Consider the following 19176-nt stretch of genomic DNA (forward strand, 5'->3'; position numbering starts at 1 on the left):
GCTTTGAGATCTCTGGATCCTTTCTCTTTAACTCTTTGCAGTTAAAAACCTTTTAAGGTTGGGTTTTCCTTCCTGGTTTCCTAAGTAGGAACCATTGGTCAGTAAAGTCCCACCAATTCAGTTATTTCAGCTACTAACAATGCTTAACACAGATCGGTAATAATTTTTTCTCTAACTGCTATGTGAATAAAAGCACCATATATCTGCAAGTGGTAGACTTAAACATACAACTATTTAGCAGTATCCTTAGCATTAAGGTAGTTGTGTTGTTTTGGTCTGGGGTGAGAATGGTAGACTAACTCCTGTAATTACATTTGCAATTAATCTCTGGAAAACTTACATATTAAACACATGGTGGAAGATAATTGTTATTGTTATATGTCTTTTTATGGGAAGATTTTCTTATTTTAAGAAATGTCACAAGTTGTATAACATCATATTTAAGAAACTAAAAGCTATTTATCACAGGAATGATATCTACCTCTTTACCCTGGGTTGGATATTTTTTAAAATTTCCATTTATGTGGATGTACTTTTCTTGCCAACGTCCTTTTAAAATGATTATTACTCTTCTATTTCCCAACAGATAGAAATGTTTTTCAGTAACTTTTAATAGTAAATGCATATCATATTTGGTAACATTTGGCATAATGATCTTTATATAGCTCAAGTCCTTTTGATATACTGTATAAAAAGTTAATAGTCTAAAGCAAAACTTCACTCAAATATAAGAAAAAATAAGCTTACTCTCATATTCTGCATTTCTCAAAAACAAACTTAAATTTAATGGGACATGAAAGCAAAATTTTCAATTTCATTTCCAGTGAATTTTTCATTTTTATTCATAGGATAAAGATGGAAAACTACTATTGCCAGAGCTTGAAGAAAAACTCAAGGTTAGAAAATAAGTCTTTTTTATACTTAAAAAACAACAGACATTTAAGTATAAAATAAGGTAATTTTAACAAATATATTTTACTATGGAGTCTTATTGCCAACTTAGTATAGAGGGGGAACTGCAGATGATAACACTTGGCTGATACCTCTGACTCCTTTTCATGTATTTTAATGATTATTTTCTGCATGAATTATTAGTAGATGATAAGTTTCTAAGATTTTCATTGAATATTAGGAGCTCTGATGCCTTAGATGAGATTAAGTTGCACGTACTTTAGAATTTGATCTAGACCCATCAAATTCCCCTATTCTATATTGACTTAAGTTGGTAGCATTGTCATGATAATTCTAATTAGCAACATTTATAAACCACTTACTTTGTGTTCAAAACTGTAACAAATGCATTCTTGTGAGCTTTTTGAGTCATCACTGCATGAAGAAGTATCATCATTTTCATTTGACAGTGAGGAAATGGACAGAGAGAGAGAGAGAGAGAGAGAGAGAGAGAGAGAGAGTTACAAGCTAGAACACAGCAAGGCTAACACTACAAGCTCAGGCTGTCCCTGGTGGGACCCAGCTTCTGAATGACATGCCCTGCCATCACAGGCCACTGCTGTTAGTTGACATCTCTACAAGGTCTAAACTAGTAATACCACCGCCCCTGAAACAACCAGGTTAACACAACTTTGCTGCCAGAAAGCCACAAAGACATGGCAAAGGAGTATGTGATGTGTTTCTCCGACTTAGAAAAGAAGTGACTCGGAAATAAGAGCACAGTAATCACATTTGAAAAATCTATCTAGGTCTTCATTGGGGAGAATAGGAAATTCTATTTGAGCAAAATTTTTCTGAAATTGATACATCAGGAAAACTTTTGATTAAGTAAGCCATTAACAGTAGTATTGAGCTATTTAGGGTTTCTTATTTTGTTGTGACTTTTCCTTACTTGATCAATGAAACATATGCCCCCTATAAGTTAGCTTTTGGTTTTAGGTCCTAAAATGTGTAGTCATCCTACTATGTGTTAGCCAGCAGAAAAATATTGCTCTATGAAAACATTTTTTACAAAGTAGAAACAGTTGCTTCATAATATACAATGTTCCTATGTTACAGCCCCTCAGTGAATCAGAACTCATTGCTGAACTTTCAGAAGATTTTGGCCGGTCTAAATCTAAAGAAAAACAATCAAAGCCAACTGAGAAAACAGAAGTATGTTTCTGAAAATATAAATCTCTACTTTTGAAAGGTTTTATGTTTTGTTAATTTTAAAATATGTGAAATCAGAATGATTTGACCATGATGGAGTGGATAAGCTCATTATACCATCTTTTTTACGTGCAGTTTTCGTCTTATCTTTTCCTAGATATGTTTTCTTTAACCAAACAAACCCTGAAATTCTTGCAATTTAAGACCTGCAATTATTCCTTCAGGGTGCTCTCAAATACATACTTTGATCCATTGATCAGGGGTTCTATTCTGTTTCTGTAACTTACCTAATGTTGTTATCATCTCTCCCCTTGGGTCTCAAATGGCTTATCTTTTCATTTTCCTTCCTGTCTGTCCTACATGTCCACCAAAATTATTTTTTCTGAAGCATATTTGTAGTCAAATCATATCCCTGCTCCCACCAGGGGGCTTCCTATTCCCTACAAAAGAAAAGTTCCTACTGATGTGTTGTTGCCCAAGCTTCCTTTCCCAGTTTCCCCAATCACTCAACAGTAAGTACATCTGTGTCCGTGGTTTTCTTCATTTGGTTCTTTCCATTGGGAATAGCCTTTCCTCCTAATTCTAGATCACCTGAAGTCTATTATGTGTTAGCCAGCAGAAAAATATTGCTCATTCTTCTAAGTCTCTGCTAAAAAATGGCCTTTATCTCTTGTCTTCCCCTCGCTTAACCATACCATCCTTCTAACCTGTGTGAAGGGTGCAGCATGGCAGGGAATCCTGCCACTCCTTTTTTACCCCTAAAGCATTGATAACAAACAGGTTTTTAGATGTATTGGTCCTTCTCCAACTCTAACATTGAACATGCAGTTTAAAACAGGAAGTTTCTTAAAAGAAGAGATCATGAAATAGATTATCTGCTGAGTACTTTGCATAGAGGACAGGCTCCCATAATTGCCTGGATTTGAAATTTGACTCCTGTAGTAAGATATGATACAGTTCTCAAACTTTATAGCAAACATCACCTAGAGGTTTATTAAAACATGATTTATTAGCCTTTCCCTCCCCAAATTTCTAATTAGTACTTTGGAGGCCCAAGAATCTGCATTTCTAACAAGTTGCTTGATAGTACTGAGGCTGTTAGTCCAGGGACTATTCTGAGGTCACTATTACTCCCTGTACATGTAACTGTTTATAGTTTATAATGTGCCCTTAGATTTATATAAATATACCATTTTATGTAAGATTCTCTTGTATTACATAATATGCATATTTTATTCTTATATATTGTGTTGTGACAAACAATACAAATAATAGCAATAATCACTCAAATTTGTTGAGTTTTCTGTGTTTCTAGGTACTGTGGGTTACACTTCACCTGTGTTATCTCATTTACGCCTCTTTATCAACCCTTGAGATGTAGGTACTGTCATTGTTCTCATTTTGCAGATGTGGAAACTGAGTCTCAGAGAGGTTTAACAACCTACCTGAGGTAAGAGGTAAAGTGAAGTTAAGATAATGATTACTAAAGAATTTTAATGTGCCTAGATTACACACTTTTAAAAAATCTTTAGGCATTCAAGAGACTCATACTCATAACATATGATACTGCAGTGTCCTATTGCTCCATCATTGATTAGTTATTTCTAAAGTTAGTCAAATAACCTGTTTGTTTCCCCAGAAAGATAAGGTTGCTGCCCCCACCACTGTGGCAGAGACTGTGTCTCGAACCTCTATGTGCAGTATACAGTCGGCACCACCCAAGCCAGCTTCCATGGTAAGTGATTCTCTGGGTCTAATTTTCTTCCTATCAGTTTCTGCTATGCATTATCATCAAATCATTGTATTCTGAGAAAATAAACAAAATATGATTTAGTTATACTATTGAAAATTCAAGCTAGATTTAAATTTTTAATTAAATTGTTGCAAGCTGAGTTTTTCTTTCACTTTCTGAAATTATTTCTATTTATTTGGCTAATATTTTCGTCCTGCTTACTCACTGTCCTATGTCTTTCAAGCCTATTTGGAATTTGACAGATAGCCAATGCCACTTTTCTTACTGACTCCTGATGGAATAACTTCCAACAAAATCATTGTGATTTCACTCCACTGTCTCAACCAGAAGAGGAGAGATTGACTCAATTCCCTTTCATTTCCTTCTTCATTTCTTGCCTCCTCCTCATGCTCTAATTTTTATATGAAGTATGATATTTAACTAATTGAGTCTTTGTTTACTTTTGATTTCAATGGATTTTGTTTCCATTAAGTGATGATAGAATCTAATTCAGACAATAGCATCTCTATTAGAGACTAAGTCAATCTATACTGTGAAGAGCTAACATGGGTCACCAACAATGCCGTTGTTCTAGATGCTTGGCAATATCTTCTCATTGGATTTTTACAAGCACACTGTAAACTCTGTTCTGATCATCCTTCCATAATAGAGGAGAGAAATGGGGCTTTGAGTTGACCTTGAGAAACCCATCTAACATTTTAGAGCCTCGACTGAGATGAGAGCTATGGCCCTTGCTTTCAGCTACGATATAGTTTGTTCATATTTATATGGAAAAGGGCAGAGGAAACATGAGTGAAAGAGCCCCTCTTCATGGGAGTTAGGAAAGACTTTTGGGTGAAGGACCAAGTCACACTGGAAAATGGAAATAGCACCATTTTCCAGGGAGACCAGTCAACCAGGATAGACCAACAGAGATACTTGGAGCCCCTGGTCTGCTTAGGATGTGCACATCCATTTGTTTGAGAAAAGTAGGATGAGGGGTCTTGAAGCAAGTGAAACACAAGTATCTTGAATGCTGTGTACTGGCCACTTCCTGTCAAGGAAGAGCTTGGTGTCAACTATAAATCCTCCAGTCCAGGGTCTCCCTCCTGCCTTTATAAATGGGACTTGATTCCCATTTATAAAGGCAGGAAGGAGACCCTGGTGTTAGTTTTTGAGTGTTGGTTTTTGAGGTTTCTACCAGCTTACATTGTCAGGCCACAGGGGTAAGGAATAGGAGAGGAGAAGTGAATCCAGGAAGAGTCCAGTGACCAGCAGTGGAAGCAAAGATGGTTATTGGAATCAAAAGGACAATAGCCACATTCCAGAGCAGAGCTCTTGTGAAAAACCTTGAGCCACCAAGTGTGACTGCCAGGAAAAGCATTATGGGACTCAGACAGTTTCTTCCCAACTTGACCCTGACTACATAGTTGAGAGTTGAATTTTTAGTGAGCAAAAAGGAACAAAAATGTTACCTTCCCAGACCTCCTTTCCTAGGCCCCCACCCTGTCAACTCAGGCAACAGTTGCCAAGGTTTCCGTCAGTGAGGCAGTTGGCATTTCTGGGATTGTGACACCCTTGGGAGCCAGAAAGAATAGCAGCAAAGTGTGATAAAGGTCAGAAGACCTCAGAAAGCATGAGGATTAGTGAGTGAAGGAAAGACAACCAGCAGAAGGAAATGGATGTGAGTCTAGGATGGTTCTTTTGTGTATAAAAAGAAAATTTACTAAGGATATTCAGAAACCTGAGTACTCATTTCTGAATTTGACACGAAATACTACGGAAATGGAATTTGTAGTCCTTAGTCCTGTTTTCAGTTTCCTTCAGTCCTAAGACTGTTCTCCTTGCTTTTCTTTTAACTCTGTTTCAGTAATTTCTTAAACCCAGTGTGGGAGAAGGGTACAAGTTTGGGAAGCAGTGGTTTCCAAAGGTCCCACAAGACTTAGTATGACAAAACAGAAGTATATTGTGAGCAGGTGTCTCAGATACCAAGCCAGATTTCCTGGATGAGATCTGGGTACTAGTGCAACTCCTAGGAATTAAGTATAATACCAAAGAGTTGAGTTTAGTTTTTTGTTTTTTGTTTTTTCCCTCCTGGAAATAAAATCTATCCAACATTCAGCCACAAGGTGGCAGAAAATTACCTTCCTCTTGGTCTTCCTTTCCTCATTGGTGACTTATAGCACACTTTAGCAGAAAAAAATATATTTTTGTAATGATGATGATTAAGATATATAAAACAGAAGGACACTTTTTGATAATCTTATGTACTTATTTATTTTGTAGTTGCAGATGTATAGAATGCTTTTATTTTATTTGTTTTATTTTTATGTGGATCGAACACAGTGCCTGAATCATGTGTGGCAATGATTCAGTGGCTCTACCACTGAACTACAGCCCTAGCCCCATTTTTTGGTAATATTAAAATCATTCCTCCAGCTGGGTTTGTGGCTCAGTAGTAGAGTGGTAGAGTACCTAGCAGGTGTGAGGTCCTGGATTCAATCCTCAGAACCACATATTAATTAATTAATTAATCAATCAATTAATTAATTAATTAATTAATTAAAGGTATTGTGTCCAACTACCTTTATTTTGTTTATCTTTATTTTTTTTAAAAAAAATAGATCATCAGTGTGAGGTGAGAGATTTACTCTGAGGGGCTGGAGATATGGCTCAATTGGTAGAGTGCTTGCCTAGAATGCTTCAATTCCCAGCACCACACACACAAAAAAAAGCTTATAGTAAGAATGAATTCTGAGACTATTCAAACCAAAGGCTTCTGTGCCTTTGCTTGACCAAGATCATCAGTTGATATTGCAACTCAGTACCACACGATTGAAATGACAATTCAATGAATGGCACTTATCCCCATTACGTATTAACCATTCTATTTTATAGTCTATATATTAAAAAAATAAGCCCTGGCCATAAAATATTCCACTGATTTTTCATAAGTCACCTAATGTACAGATAACAACCCATTGTTTAGAAAAGCCAGAGCTAGTTCTGTCTTTTAACTCAAACATGTGTTCCTCTTTATTTTTCCTTTACATCTTTTATGTTTTGTGTTCATCTTTTCACTTTAAATACCACCATGACCAGAGCTCATGACATCATGTGGGAGCATATTTTATTTTTGATTACTGGACCACAGATGGACAGTTTTCATTGTGCTGCTCAGGTTAATCAGTCACAGTAGGGTCACCTGAACCATCGGTGATCCACAGGAACTGCAGAAGCTACATAGGTACACCTCCGTATCTCCTGGACTGGCCATCTAACTCACAGGAAGTAGAAAAGGAAGTTCTCCTACAGGATTCTGAAAATCTTTTCTGTGCAGTCTTTACAATGAACTCCACAGTGACTACTTCTGTCTTCTTTACTGACTTTTCAGTTCCTCTTACTTTCCTTATATTTCTTATTTCTGAACCAAAATTCTGGCTAGATCTTGCAAATTTCTGGCCCATATGTAAGTTCCACACATGTGAGGTTGTATGGAAGAAACTTGTTATAATTTTTAATCTTTTAAGTTTACTAAATATTGATTCTAATTCAATTGATAACTGAAATTGTTACAAAATAACATGTGCTTCTTATCTAGGCCTGAAATAAGGACTTGCCCTTCTGGATTGTTTGATGAGAGTCTGTTTTTAAAGAAAATCACTATCTACCTACTTAACATATCCGCCTGTGTTTTTTTAGAAAAGCATGGTGCCAGATGATGCTGTAGAAGCCTTAGCTGGTAGCCTGGGGAAAAGGGAAGCAGATCCAGAAGGTGGAAAACCTGTAGTAGATAAAGTCAAGGTAATAAATAGCAGCTCTGACACATCTAGAAAGAACTGCCATTGACCAAACCCCCAATAAGTTAGTCATTTGGTCTCTTTTAAAAAACACGTTATTCATAAAACATGTCCAATTGGCTTTCTCGATTACTACGCCTGTTCTGTCAATAAACTAAACCGGAAGAAGCTCCAGTGTTTAACTCCCACAGTGAATGGACAGCATGCATATGTCCAAGCTCTTTGAGTTTCACCTTTGCATTCCCATGGCTGCCTTCCCATTGCTGAGAACTTGTGTGAAGTGGCAGCTGCCTGCTGCTCCTTGCAATCTGCACTCAGCCCGGCAGCCTGTGTGGTAGTGCCTGTACCTGCTAAGCTTGGATGTGGTGTTAGAAATTGGGTTGCTAGAGGAACTCTCCATGTATGGTCATGTATATACTGGAATATAATGACATTTGTTTACCTCAAATTTAGTCACTCTATCCCAGGTATCCAATGTATAGGAAGAAAATATATTAACTATGCAAATGGTATGATTTTTATTTAGGAGAAAGCCAAAGAAGAAGATCGTGAAAAACTTGGTGAAAAAGAAGAAACTATTCCTCCTGATTATAGGTTAGAGGAGGTCAAGGTAAACAGGCTGGAATACTTTCTTATTTTAATTCATTCTGGATTTCTTAAACATAATGAAGGGATGTGGAATAGACCTGGAATATTAAGATCTTATTTTCTAAAATTTCAAACACTCGCTGTATTAGTCCACAGATATCATGTTAGAAAACCAGAAATGAAGCTAAAATATTTCTAAATGAGACTTCAATCCAGCCTTAAGTGAAAGAAATCTATTGGCACTGCTACCCAAAGTTATCTCCTTTATATACCTGATTTATTATAGTGCAGAAATACAGGAAACCTTAGGCAGATAGTAATACCAGAATGAAGAGCAGATACTTACTATGAGGAAAAATTTGTGACTCTAAGATAAAGTCAAAAAACTGAGAGCCTGTTTGTCATCAAGTAAAGTGATAAAACTGACCCGTTTCTTTTATGTTGCAAGAACAGATTATACAGAATAAGCATGAGAGGGAAAGACCCCATTAGGAATCTCATAGATTAAGTGTGGTCACTTAAGCAGGGCAGGTGTATAGCCATCTTTATAACATAACATTACTTAAAAGAAGGTGCAACTAAACTATTAACAATTACAGGAAATTCATCCACATGCACTGCTACGTTCATTCAGCAACTTGGGAGCTATATTGATTGAAAGTTTATTCTAGACACCTTTATTCTGCTGGCTTTCTGCATTTCACAATGCAACTGAAACCATGGCATTTCTCTTAATTTGAGCTTATTTATATGTTGCTTTGCAAATTCTTAGAGAGCGTCTTCAGAGCTACATGTCTGTCTCCACAGATAGAAGCCAGTAGAAGCCAGCCGAGTTCAGTTAACTTGCTCTGTAGTAGGTGTTAACTTACTGCCTTCACTGAAATTTAGTAGCAGCATTTAAGTGATGAGTTTTCCCTGACCACTCTGTTCAGTGGTGGTTTCATCCTCTTCTGAATTTAGCTCACACATCATTACTTACCTTCTTCTTTATAACGTTTCCAGGTGTTGGCTTGATCTTTTGTTTAAATAATACACCTTTATTCATCCACCTTAATTACATAAGGTCTCTTCAGTGAAAGTCAGCTCCTGAAGGCAGATCTCAAGTTTCCCATTCCAGACACTCGATGATGGGGTGATAGAAGATTTATTCAATTTGAGTGTGGAACAGAAAGGTCCCCAGGGTCACGGATATCACTTGGGACATTTATTACCTTTGCAGCTAAGGGATGGTGGATAACAAGCCCCGGTTCTGCTTTCGCTCCTAATGGAAGAAGGGTCAGAAGGTGCAAGTGGACTACAGAGGAAATGGAAAGGGATAAAGGAGTTTGTGTTTTCCATGAGGGAAGCAGATGCTATCTCTAAATCACATTTTAAATACAAAAACCAAAATAAATAAAACCACCTTGAACAGTTTTTCAGGAGATATCTTTATATATAACCTTGGGCTTTATTTGTGTGTGCGTGTACATGGATAAATGAGATTTACCATTAATTTATAGATCATCTCTTCCTGAAGAGTCCTAAATGCTCTATCAGTTTTTTCTTATTATACTTGGAGTCATTTAAAGCACGGTATAATTTGAGCCTTAAATTTTAAACACTCACCGCTAATCTAAGCTTCCTGAAGTTTGGTTGGGACTTCATGCTTTTTTTTCTAATGTATTCTCAGTGCTTAAGGCCCATTATCAATGCTTGTTTGTTGTATGCATGCTTTATGAAGTTAACCTGAATTTTCCAGGCAACTCCTGCAAAGCCCATCCCCAGGTAGGCAAGGGACTAATTTGTTATGTCCTGTAAATTCATGTCACAACCCCATACATCACATTACATTGACTGTTCGTGTGTTTTTTCTCCTGTGCCTACTCTCTGGGCCTCTGGGGCCATAAGCCATGTGTAATCAGGTGTGCAAACCCCATGCCTTGGGAATACCTGGTGCATGTGAGCTGACTGTTGGCATGAACTAATTAGAGTGTGTTCTCTAGTGAGAGAATTTGTTTCCTGAAATGTTAACTCTAATTTAATGTGTACAACATTAGGTATATTGATCCCTTGCAATGTGTATAGATTTCATATTTGGGATAAAGTGTGAAATGATTCATTGCCATGTTTCCCTCTGAATAGGATAAAGATGGAAAACCACTCCTGGCTAAAGAGCCCAAGGAACAGCTTCCGGTAAGCAAATCAGTTTTCTTTGAGTATATCTGTCTCCTTTTGGTCCTGATTGATAGTCTGGGAAAGGGAGAGTTTTCCTTTTAGTGAGTTGATCAGTATGCAATAGTGACTGCCTTTTCAAGAGGAGACAGATGTCACTAGTGTTGATCTCATTTCCTGGTTCTTGCAGCCCATGAGCGACGAGTTCCTTCTCAATGCTTTGTCTGAGGACTTCGCTGGTAACCCGGACATTTCCTCTCTTGTAAGTTTGAAACTTCTGGTTTATTTTTGGCAGAAATAAATGGAAACTTGTAACTAGAATCTGACTTGGAAGCTGAAGAAACGATCACAAAATTTATGGTCCTCAACACACTGTAACCATTAAAAATATATCACACCTGAAACATTGTTCTGAACAGTGGATGATTTCAACAGTCTAACTAATTGGACCAATGAGTATTTACAATGTTAAGTATCTATATGAAAAGAGAGTTTAAATTTGAGTTTCTCAAAAATCACTTCTCAGACCACTTTACCTGTCATTTCTGTAATTTATCATTTTCCAAATTGCCTCCTAAGGAAACTTAACTCCATATGGAATAGATAGTCTCTCAAAGAGAATGTTGCTGAACAAATTGGACAATGTTGGTAATGTCAAACAGGCTTTTCTACTGTAGGATTTTCATGGCATTTTATATGTGAACATATAAGTCTGTTAGAGTTCCTATTTAAGTAACTTATGTGGCCTGGTATATCTATTTACAGCTAACTCAGTTACTTAAATCACTGAATGTATTGTTAGCAGTCAGTTGAAAAGCAAATTAAGAAGCTCTCTTGTGTGGATGATGACAAAGAAAACATATTAGTTAGAAAGCAGGAGGAGAAAAAATAAAGATTCCTTGGCATGATCTGAAGTTCTGCAGCTGCTAAAGCAATAAGCCCTTTGAGAAGAGGCCACTAAGCAGTGTGTGCTCCTCACAGTGCCCCTAGGAGAACATCATGACATGCGGTCACCCCATCCCATGACCTTCTTCTCATCATGAGTGTAAGCAGGACACATCACAGACAGGCACCTCCAACCTGGCTGTAAGATATGGGGAAAAGTACAACAGGAACAGTGTCCTGGGGATATGAAATCATCCCATCACAGTAATTCAGAACACATGAGCCAGGTGTGGGAAATGGGCCTTACTTCCTTTCAACATAGTATTATTATTATTATTATTATTATTATTATTATTATTATTATTATTATTATTATTATTATTACCATAGTCAGGGTTTCTCCCTTTTAGGAATTCAAAGATTTGAAAATTGTAACATTGAATTTATATAACCTCCTCACCCTAAGAAGTTTTCTAAGCAAAGACATGATTTGAGATAAAAAAAAAAAAAAATAGACAAACTAGAAAACTCTTTGGGGAACAGTCCCAAGAACATTGGGGGAAACATACCATATACTGGCTCATAGTAGTCCAATGTACAAGACTACTGTATATATCATGTTCTTTGATCATAATAAAACAGAACAGAAATAGAATATTTAAAATATTCCCCTAAGGTGACAGAAATCAAGTAGTAAATTCAAAATAGATTATCTTTAAAAAAAAAAAATCAAGAAGAGCCAGGCATATGGTGTCACATGCCTGTCAATCCCAGCAGCTAGGGAGGCTGTGGCAGGAGGATGGTGAGTTCTAAGCAAGCCTCAGCAATTTAATAATTCCCCAAGCAACTTAGCAAGACCTTGTTGCAAAATAAAATATAAAAAGAGCTGGGTATATAGCTCAGTGATTAAGTACCCTGGGTTCAATCCCCAGTACCAAGACAAAAAAAATCAAGAAGACATTACAAATTAAAAGACTTTGCGAAGCAACCAAAGCAGTACTCATGAGATGTATTTATTGTCATAAATGCCTTTTTCAATAACAGAGAAAGAAAAACTTGATAAACCAAAAGTTTGTTGAATTTTAAATTTAAGTAGCTAAAAGCTATAGTAACATGACCACCCAAAAGACTCATCAACCTAGGAGCAGAGGAAGCAAAGGACTCATAATTAACAGATGAAAGCAACAGCATAAGTGATAGCTTGAAGTGGTTGTTTCTTCTGAAAAAAAAAAAAAACTAATACATTACAAAACACCAGCAAATCAAAAAAGAGGAAAATATTGTGCGGGTGTGGGGATGTGGCTCAAGCAGTAGCACGCTCGCCTGGCATTCGTGGGGTGCTGGGTTCGATCCTCAGCACCACATAAAAAATAAAATATATTGTGTCCACCAAAAACTAAAAAATAAATATTAAAAAATTCTCTCTCTCTCTCTAAAAAAAAAAGATTGTGTAAATAGAATGAAATTTTAAAATGAGGACAAGGTAATAATCAGCGTTAGAGATTAACCTAATTATTGATAGTTCAAAGCCAATCCCCAGTTGATTTTTATGGATGTCTATAAAGCACTGGCAGGTATAAAAGAAGAAGGTCTTTAAAAAGTACAATCCATTGTGAAAGTAAGAAATCAGGAACAAGTAAAAGTAACAATCAGTAAACAAAATTATTAGTAATCACTACATATAACAGTTTTCTAATGAGATAACAAACAAAAATACAAAATAAAACAATCCATAAAATTTGAACAAAGGAAAACTGAAGAAGAGATTAGACCTGTCCCCCAGCTTACCTCCTGCCAGAGCTCTAGAGATAACTCTTTTACGTGTTTAACACTCAGGTAGTTTCCAGGTGATGAATATGTCATGAAAAAGATAGTGTTATACATGCTGCTTCTACAGGGATTATGGTCCAAATCTTAAAGCTTCACTGAATATAGCAATATCATTCAAAGGCACTTAAATTTTTAGGTATACAAAGATTACTAGAATGAACTATAACAAGTTTTTAAAGTAGTCACTAGCTTTTATCATAAGTTAAGCATTCATCAGATGTAGTGACTCACACCTGTAATCCTAGTGCCCTGGGAGGCTGAGGCAGGAGGATTGCAAATTCAAGGCCAGCCTCAGCAATCTAGCAAGGCTCTAAGTAACTTAGCAAGACCCTTCTCAAAATAAAAAAAAAAAAAATTTAAAACATCATTGAACCCAGGGGCACTGAGTCATTCATTTACTCACAGGAAAAGCATAGAAAAAGAATCAAGTAATTATGTTCATATAAAAGATATATTTGAAAATTTACATACATTCATGTTTTAATTAAAAACCTAGAAAGGTTAGGTAATCCCTTAATGTGTTACACAGTATCTATTTAATTTCAATAATCATATATTAAATATCAAACTGATTTCATTTCCCTTAAAAACTATGAAAATTTGATTTTATAGTCATTTCTGTATAATTTATGGAGGAATAATGACAGATTAAAAAATAACACATTAAAAAGGTACACTTGTGTAAACTTGTAACTATGACTATTTGTATATAACATTTGTAGATGACATTATATATGCTATGAAATAGATTAGATAATAAAACAGGCAACAGATTAGATAATAAAAATGCTATAAGATGTTAGACTTATGTGAAGAAAAAAAGAATTGAATAGAAAAATAAAGACACAAAAATGGAAAACTATATGTCTAAGACAGTTATCTAAATATCTAAAAGAATGTTTATAATTACTTCAAGTCTTTTATATGTATTAATTTGTTTTTAAAATAGCAATAAGGTACTTTCTGTAACTTGAATTATTCTAAAATATATTTGGAAAGTAAATGTATAAAAATATGGAAAACCAAAGTATGGAAAACTTCTTTTCAGTATTTTTATGGAAGATTAATACAACTGAACACTAGCATATGTTATACAGTAATGATGTCTCTTATTTATGATTCAGAGAGTAAACATGGCTTAAGTCAGTGAAAGAAAATTAAGAAGTGGACATAAATGACAAATTTAGTATATTGTTTAAAATAAAGTGAGAAGAAATTATTTCAGAAAGTTTCTGGAATAATTATCCAACATTCAGGAAAAATATTAAACTGTAACTTTACACCATATATTGTAATATTGAAGCAACAGTTTTGCATCATATTACATGTATTGTAGTATCAGAAACACACTCATTCATTATTTTTTAGCAGCACAAACTCCTAGCAACTCTGAGAGGACAATTGAGTGGAATATAGCCAGCACTATAAACACTCACTTCTAAAGCTTAGTTAGATCGTTTGTTGCCAAAAACTTGAAAATATTTGAACAACGTAAGTACAAAGGGAAGTATATAAACAAACTCCAGAACTTTAAGTCATTATTTAACAGTTAATATTTAGAATTAAAAATATGACTACAAAATAGAAAATAGTATAAAATAATGCTTTAGAGATGAAATGGAAAAAATTGCTTTTAAGTTGTGTTGCTCTGCATGTATTTGAATCAAGAGAATGAACAGTCATTAGAGCTATCTTCAAAGCCTTGTGGGCATGATTTTATATGTAACATATTACTGACAAAAAAATTTTTTCATAAAAGGAATTTTCAGATGATAAACTTTCTGCTGTCATCTCAGAAGTGGTTTCCCAAACCCCAGCTTCAGCCACCCACCCTGCAAAGCCCCCACCTGACAATTTGGTAAGCAACTTATCTTATTTGGAACACTTATGTATACTTATAACTATGACTATTTGTATGTAACGCGTTGCAGATGACATTATATATGCTATGTATATTATTGGCAGCAGATTAGAAAGTAAAAGGTGCTATAAGATGTTAGACTGATATAAAGAAAAAGAATTGAATAGAAAAATAAAGACACAAAAATGGAAAACTATATGTCTAAAACAGTTTATCTAAATATTCCAAAAGATGTTGGAATTAAAATATTCCAAAAACAGCAATAAGAAAGAAAATAGGATACTTGCTTACATCAAATGAAAATAGACAAGATTATTAGATTAGACACTTTCCATTTTAGAAAATCCTAGACTGGCTATATTGGGAGATGGCAGAGAATATCTGTGAAGTGATTAAATGAAATGACATATGTGAAACCATTTTACTCACAGTCAAGGACCTTAACATGATTGCTGCTTTACCATAATTGCAAGTACAATAATATATATTGTGTATGTATTTTAATTACTCAATTTGAAAAATTCCTTAGCTTTCCTGATAGTTGATTTTTTTCTTTATGAAGTTTTTTGGCACATGCTATAATTTACTACAGTTTATTTAACCTCAGATTTATTTTATGGAATTTTGCAGTATTTAAGCTTCTCCTGCCAAAAAAAAAAAAAAAAATTACAAGCATGTTATTGAATAGCATTGTTTTCCCCATTCACACTAGTAAAAATTTGTCATTTTCATGCATCAATAGTGTTTTAATTGTTTACAAGTTCTGAAGCAAGGCCATAGGTCCAAAGCTGTTCTAGACTTCCTTGATTAATTATCTGTACTATGTTAAATGATACATTATCTACAACACATCAGAAGATAAAGAGTGGCCTCCAGCCAGGTCCCCATCTTCCCTGTTGGGAACAATGCCTCATTTGCTAGAAAGAGATGAAGTCGCTATGGTGAGGTCAGCTCTGCTGCCTTTTCTTTTGATGTAACTTCAAAGCTTACTTAGTGCTGGAGTCTCAGATTCTGATGGATTTTCATCCTGTCTGGTCGGTCTCAGGGCCATCTGAAAATATCCAGAAGCACAGATGACAAAGCCCAGACTGGGCCACTGGGAGTTTCCCCATTAGCAGCTGCAATTCTGGGGTCTAAAGTGGTGTGTGTGTGTGTGTGTGTGTGTGTGTGTGTGTGTGTGTGTGTGTGTGTGTGTTTCCCTAATGGCAGAAGTTATTGTGTAACAGAATCAGTAATAACTCAAGCTGCTATATGTGTTTCAGTTCCTAACACCTATTCAGGCCGGAGGTTATTGAGTCTATTAGGAAACAGTAATCAAAAGCCTTTTGCCTTTCACAATGATGATCCTTCACTTTCCCCATCAGAGTCTTGTTTGACTCCATGTTTTATTTGAAGACATCCCTAAAACTAGGCAAAAAGATTTATTCAAATGAATGTGTTTGGGTATTAGGAGTCAAATAAACCATCATAATTCGCCTGAGTTTTCTTTGCTGGGACATTGGACATTTTCACTTCTATGGGCTTCTTGGTGATTGCACGATTCCCCGATTCCACACCAGTGCAGAAATTCTCTGAAGTCTTTTGAATCCCCTCTTCCCTGCTATGGCAGAGAATCCCTATTCACTCTTGTGATACCAGTTTTTCTCTGGGGTTTTGTGCTCCAGGAAGGAAGTACTGGGATGGAAATGTGCTGTATGGCTTCCCACAATTTGCTGTGGTCATGCTGTACTTCTTGAATGTACTTTCTAGATCTGTTTGTCATGTGTACCCACAACACCAATGAAATACTCATCCTCTTTTGCAAAATCCCACCTGCTAACCATCTGACATCTGTGGATTGTCTTTTCTTTTTTAAAAAAAAAAATTGTGTTTAATATCTAAATAAAAGGAAAGTGACTGGTTCATTTACATTTGGACCCTCTAGGGTGAGGGTAACCTCTGAGTCACCTGTTGGGGTGCAGCCCCTGACACTACCACAGAGAATTCCATAATTTAGTGTGTTTTTTTTTCCAGAATTCTGGGCAGGGTGGGCTCTGGTCCTCCAACCCAGTCAAATGGACATGTATTACTGCTGCCTCTCCCTTTTACTCAGCTTCTGTAACCGTATCTATTCCTGCAACCCACCTAGTTTCTCTTCCAAGAAAATGAGTCCACTCCTGAAAAAAATGGGGCTCTTTGGCTGACTTGCCTCTGAAACAATTTGACTAAGCAGTAACTAATTTAGAATTATTTATGTTTTTAGCAGAGAGACAAAGAGCTTGACGATGCCTTGGATAAACTTTCTGATAGTCTCGGGCAAAGGCAGCCTGACCCAGATGAGAGCAAACCAATGGAAGATAAAGTGAAGGTAAAAAAAAAAAAAAAATTATTCATGTAAGGTTTTTAAAGCATATAATATCCCATCTTCCACAGAAAAGGAAAAAAAAAATACCTCTGATGTTATATTTAGCTGGCCTAAGCGAACAGTTGTCGAATTTGAGTTTCATTGTTTTTTCTGCCCTGTGGTCTATGTGGCATTTCTTTATTTCCTCTTGAAGGATTATGTTTGTCGCACAGACCTAATCACGTGTCCTATTTGAGACCTGACCTTGTAGTGATGTTTCCATTGTTACACAGTACAGTTCTGCTTTCTTAATTCTGTTTTCTTCTTTTGCATTACCTTTTCCTGGTTTTACTTGGGAATAAGGACATCATACATAGGATATGCATATGTGTGCACTTTTTAATTGAACACATTTTGTGTGCTAGTAGTGGCGAAGTTCATGTATTGGTGAGAGGTTTCCCCCAGCAGCCTTCTCTTGCATGTATAACTAAATCTGAAATCAAACTCCCAATGAGAGGCCTTGGGCTGAGTTCAGCACTATGAAGAGAGGGCACAGTTAATTCTATACATTTGATATACTAGGTATAAGCACTTATTTATACTCAGTGCGCAATACTTAATCTATTTCAGCTGCTTTGAAACTAGTTTAGAACCACAATGTAACTATCTGATCGGCCAAATCGATGTCACAAAGGCAGGGCATTTCTGGCATTTCTGCAATTGTCATTCCATCACAGGAATAGTGATGTGAACTTAATTTATATTAGGAAAGTGAAATTCTAATAATTCAGAAAAATCAACTCTACTCCACTTGCAGGGAGGGTCCCAGAATCTGTATGGAGCCTAGCAGAGACCCACAGGTGGGGATGCTGGGGCAAGTATGGCTTACACACCAGCAGGTGCTTCCTCACTGCAACACAAGCATCAGATTTTCTACAATTTTCAACTCCTTCAGAGTTGGTTAAAAATAGTCGAAGCTGTAAATATGACCTTCTGACAAGTCAATGTATTTTATTTGAAATTTGAACAAGAAAAAACTTATTTTATGCCCTTGGGTTTTTCTCTCCTAATGTGGCTCCTGAAGATAATTATTTAATCCTTTATTTCAATTTAAAATACAAACAGAAACTTCACAGATATAGGCTGACATATAGAAGCATATGGGTGGACATTTTTTCACCAACTGTTGTCATCCATTTTGTTGTTTTATTGCTTAAAAAATAAACACAGAGCATATGTTTTGCCTCAGAAGAGTAAAACAAATGCTGCATCCTAGAATGAATTTTTCTAAGTGAAGGAGGAAATGAAGAGTCATTATGTCTGTTCAATGTTTATAGGAAAGAACTAAAGCTGAACACAGAGACAAGCTGGGGGAAAGAGATGACACTATCCCACCTGAATACAGACACCTCCTGGACGATGATGGGCAGGTAAACTGAGGCAAATGGCAAGATTGGGTTTATGCTACAAAGATTTCTAAATTCAAGATAAAATAAAATAAAGGTGAAAATTAAAATAAGTAGAGGTGCACTCTTTTACAATAGCATAAAAATGTATCATTTCTGAACACTTTTAATGTGTCCCCAGGGGTGACAAGCAGCCTGTCCAGAATTCTGTTAATATTTATTTAAGCCAATAGTATTTGGTATTTATAAGCTGGGTCCTGTGATGTAAACAGAGTTGAATAATGGTCATCATTCTCTGATGACCTGTATGCTCAGCAGTAGCAAAATGCCTGATACTTAGCAGATTCTCAAGATGTGATTAAAAGTGAATGAAAAACTAATGTCTAATTCAACAAGTGTGAGGTTCTGTACCTGTAAACCACCGCCACCCTTAATTCACATAGAAGGAAACATGAAATGAATGCCTTCGCTATTATTCTCAGAACAATACGTCCTGC

The 19176-nt window shown here is 36.0% G+C and overlaps 1 protein-coding gene across 11 annotated transcripts in view; it reads left to right on the top strand.

Annotated features, from left to right (window-relative positions):
- Nucleotides 1–19176, top strand: part of Cast (calpastatin) — a 108928-nt gene that overhangs the window by 84071 nt on the left and 5681 nt on the right. For 6 of the 11 annotated variants that reach the window (XM_005326144.5, XM_021726895.3, XM_013358986.4 and 3 more), the window contains 10 exons: nt 849–896; nt 2011–2106; nt 3743–3838; nt 7538–7639; nt 8162–8245; nt 10345–10395; nt 10565–10636; nt 14849–14947; nt 17193–17297; nt 18611–18703. In XM_005326144.5, the coding sequence (XP_005326201.1) occupies nt 849–896; nt 2011–2106; nt 3743–3838; nt 7538–7639; nt 8162–8245; nt 10345–10395; nt 10565–10636; nt 14849–14947; nt 17193–17297; nt 18611–18703 (846 nt within the window). The remainder of the gene's footprint in view (nt 1–848; nt 897–2010; nt 2107–3742; nt 3839–7537; nt 7640–8161; nt 8246–10344; nt 10396–10564; nt 10637–14848; nt 14948–17192; nt 17298–18610; nt 18704–19176) is intronic. The other 5 variants (XM_013358985.4, XM_013358991.4, XM_013358987.4 and 2 more) reach the window with 4 other exon arrangements.

This window comes from Ictidomys tridecemlineatus, chromosome 1 (genome assembly GCF_052094955.1).
Source record: "Ictidomys tridecemlineatus isolate mIctTri1 chromosome 1, mIctTri1.hap1, whole genome shotgun sequence".
Lineage (NCBI taxonomy): Eukaryota > Metazoa > Chordata > Mammalia > Rodentia > Sciuridae > Ictidomys > Ictidomys tridecemlineatus.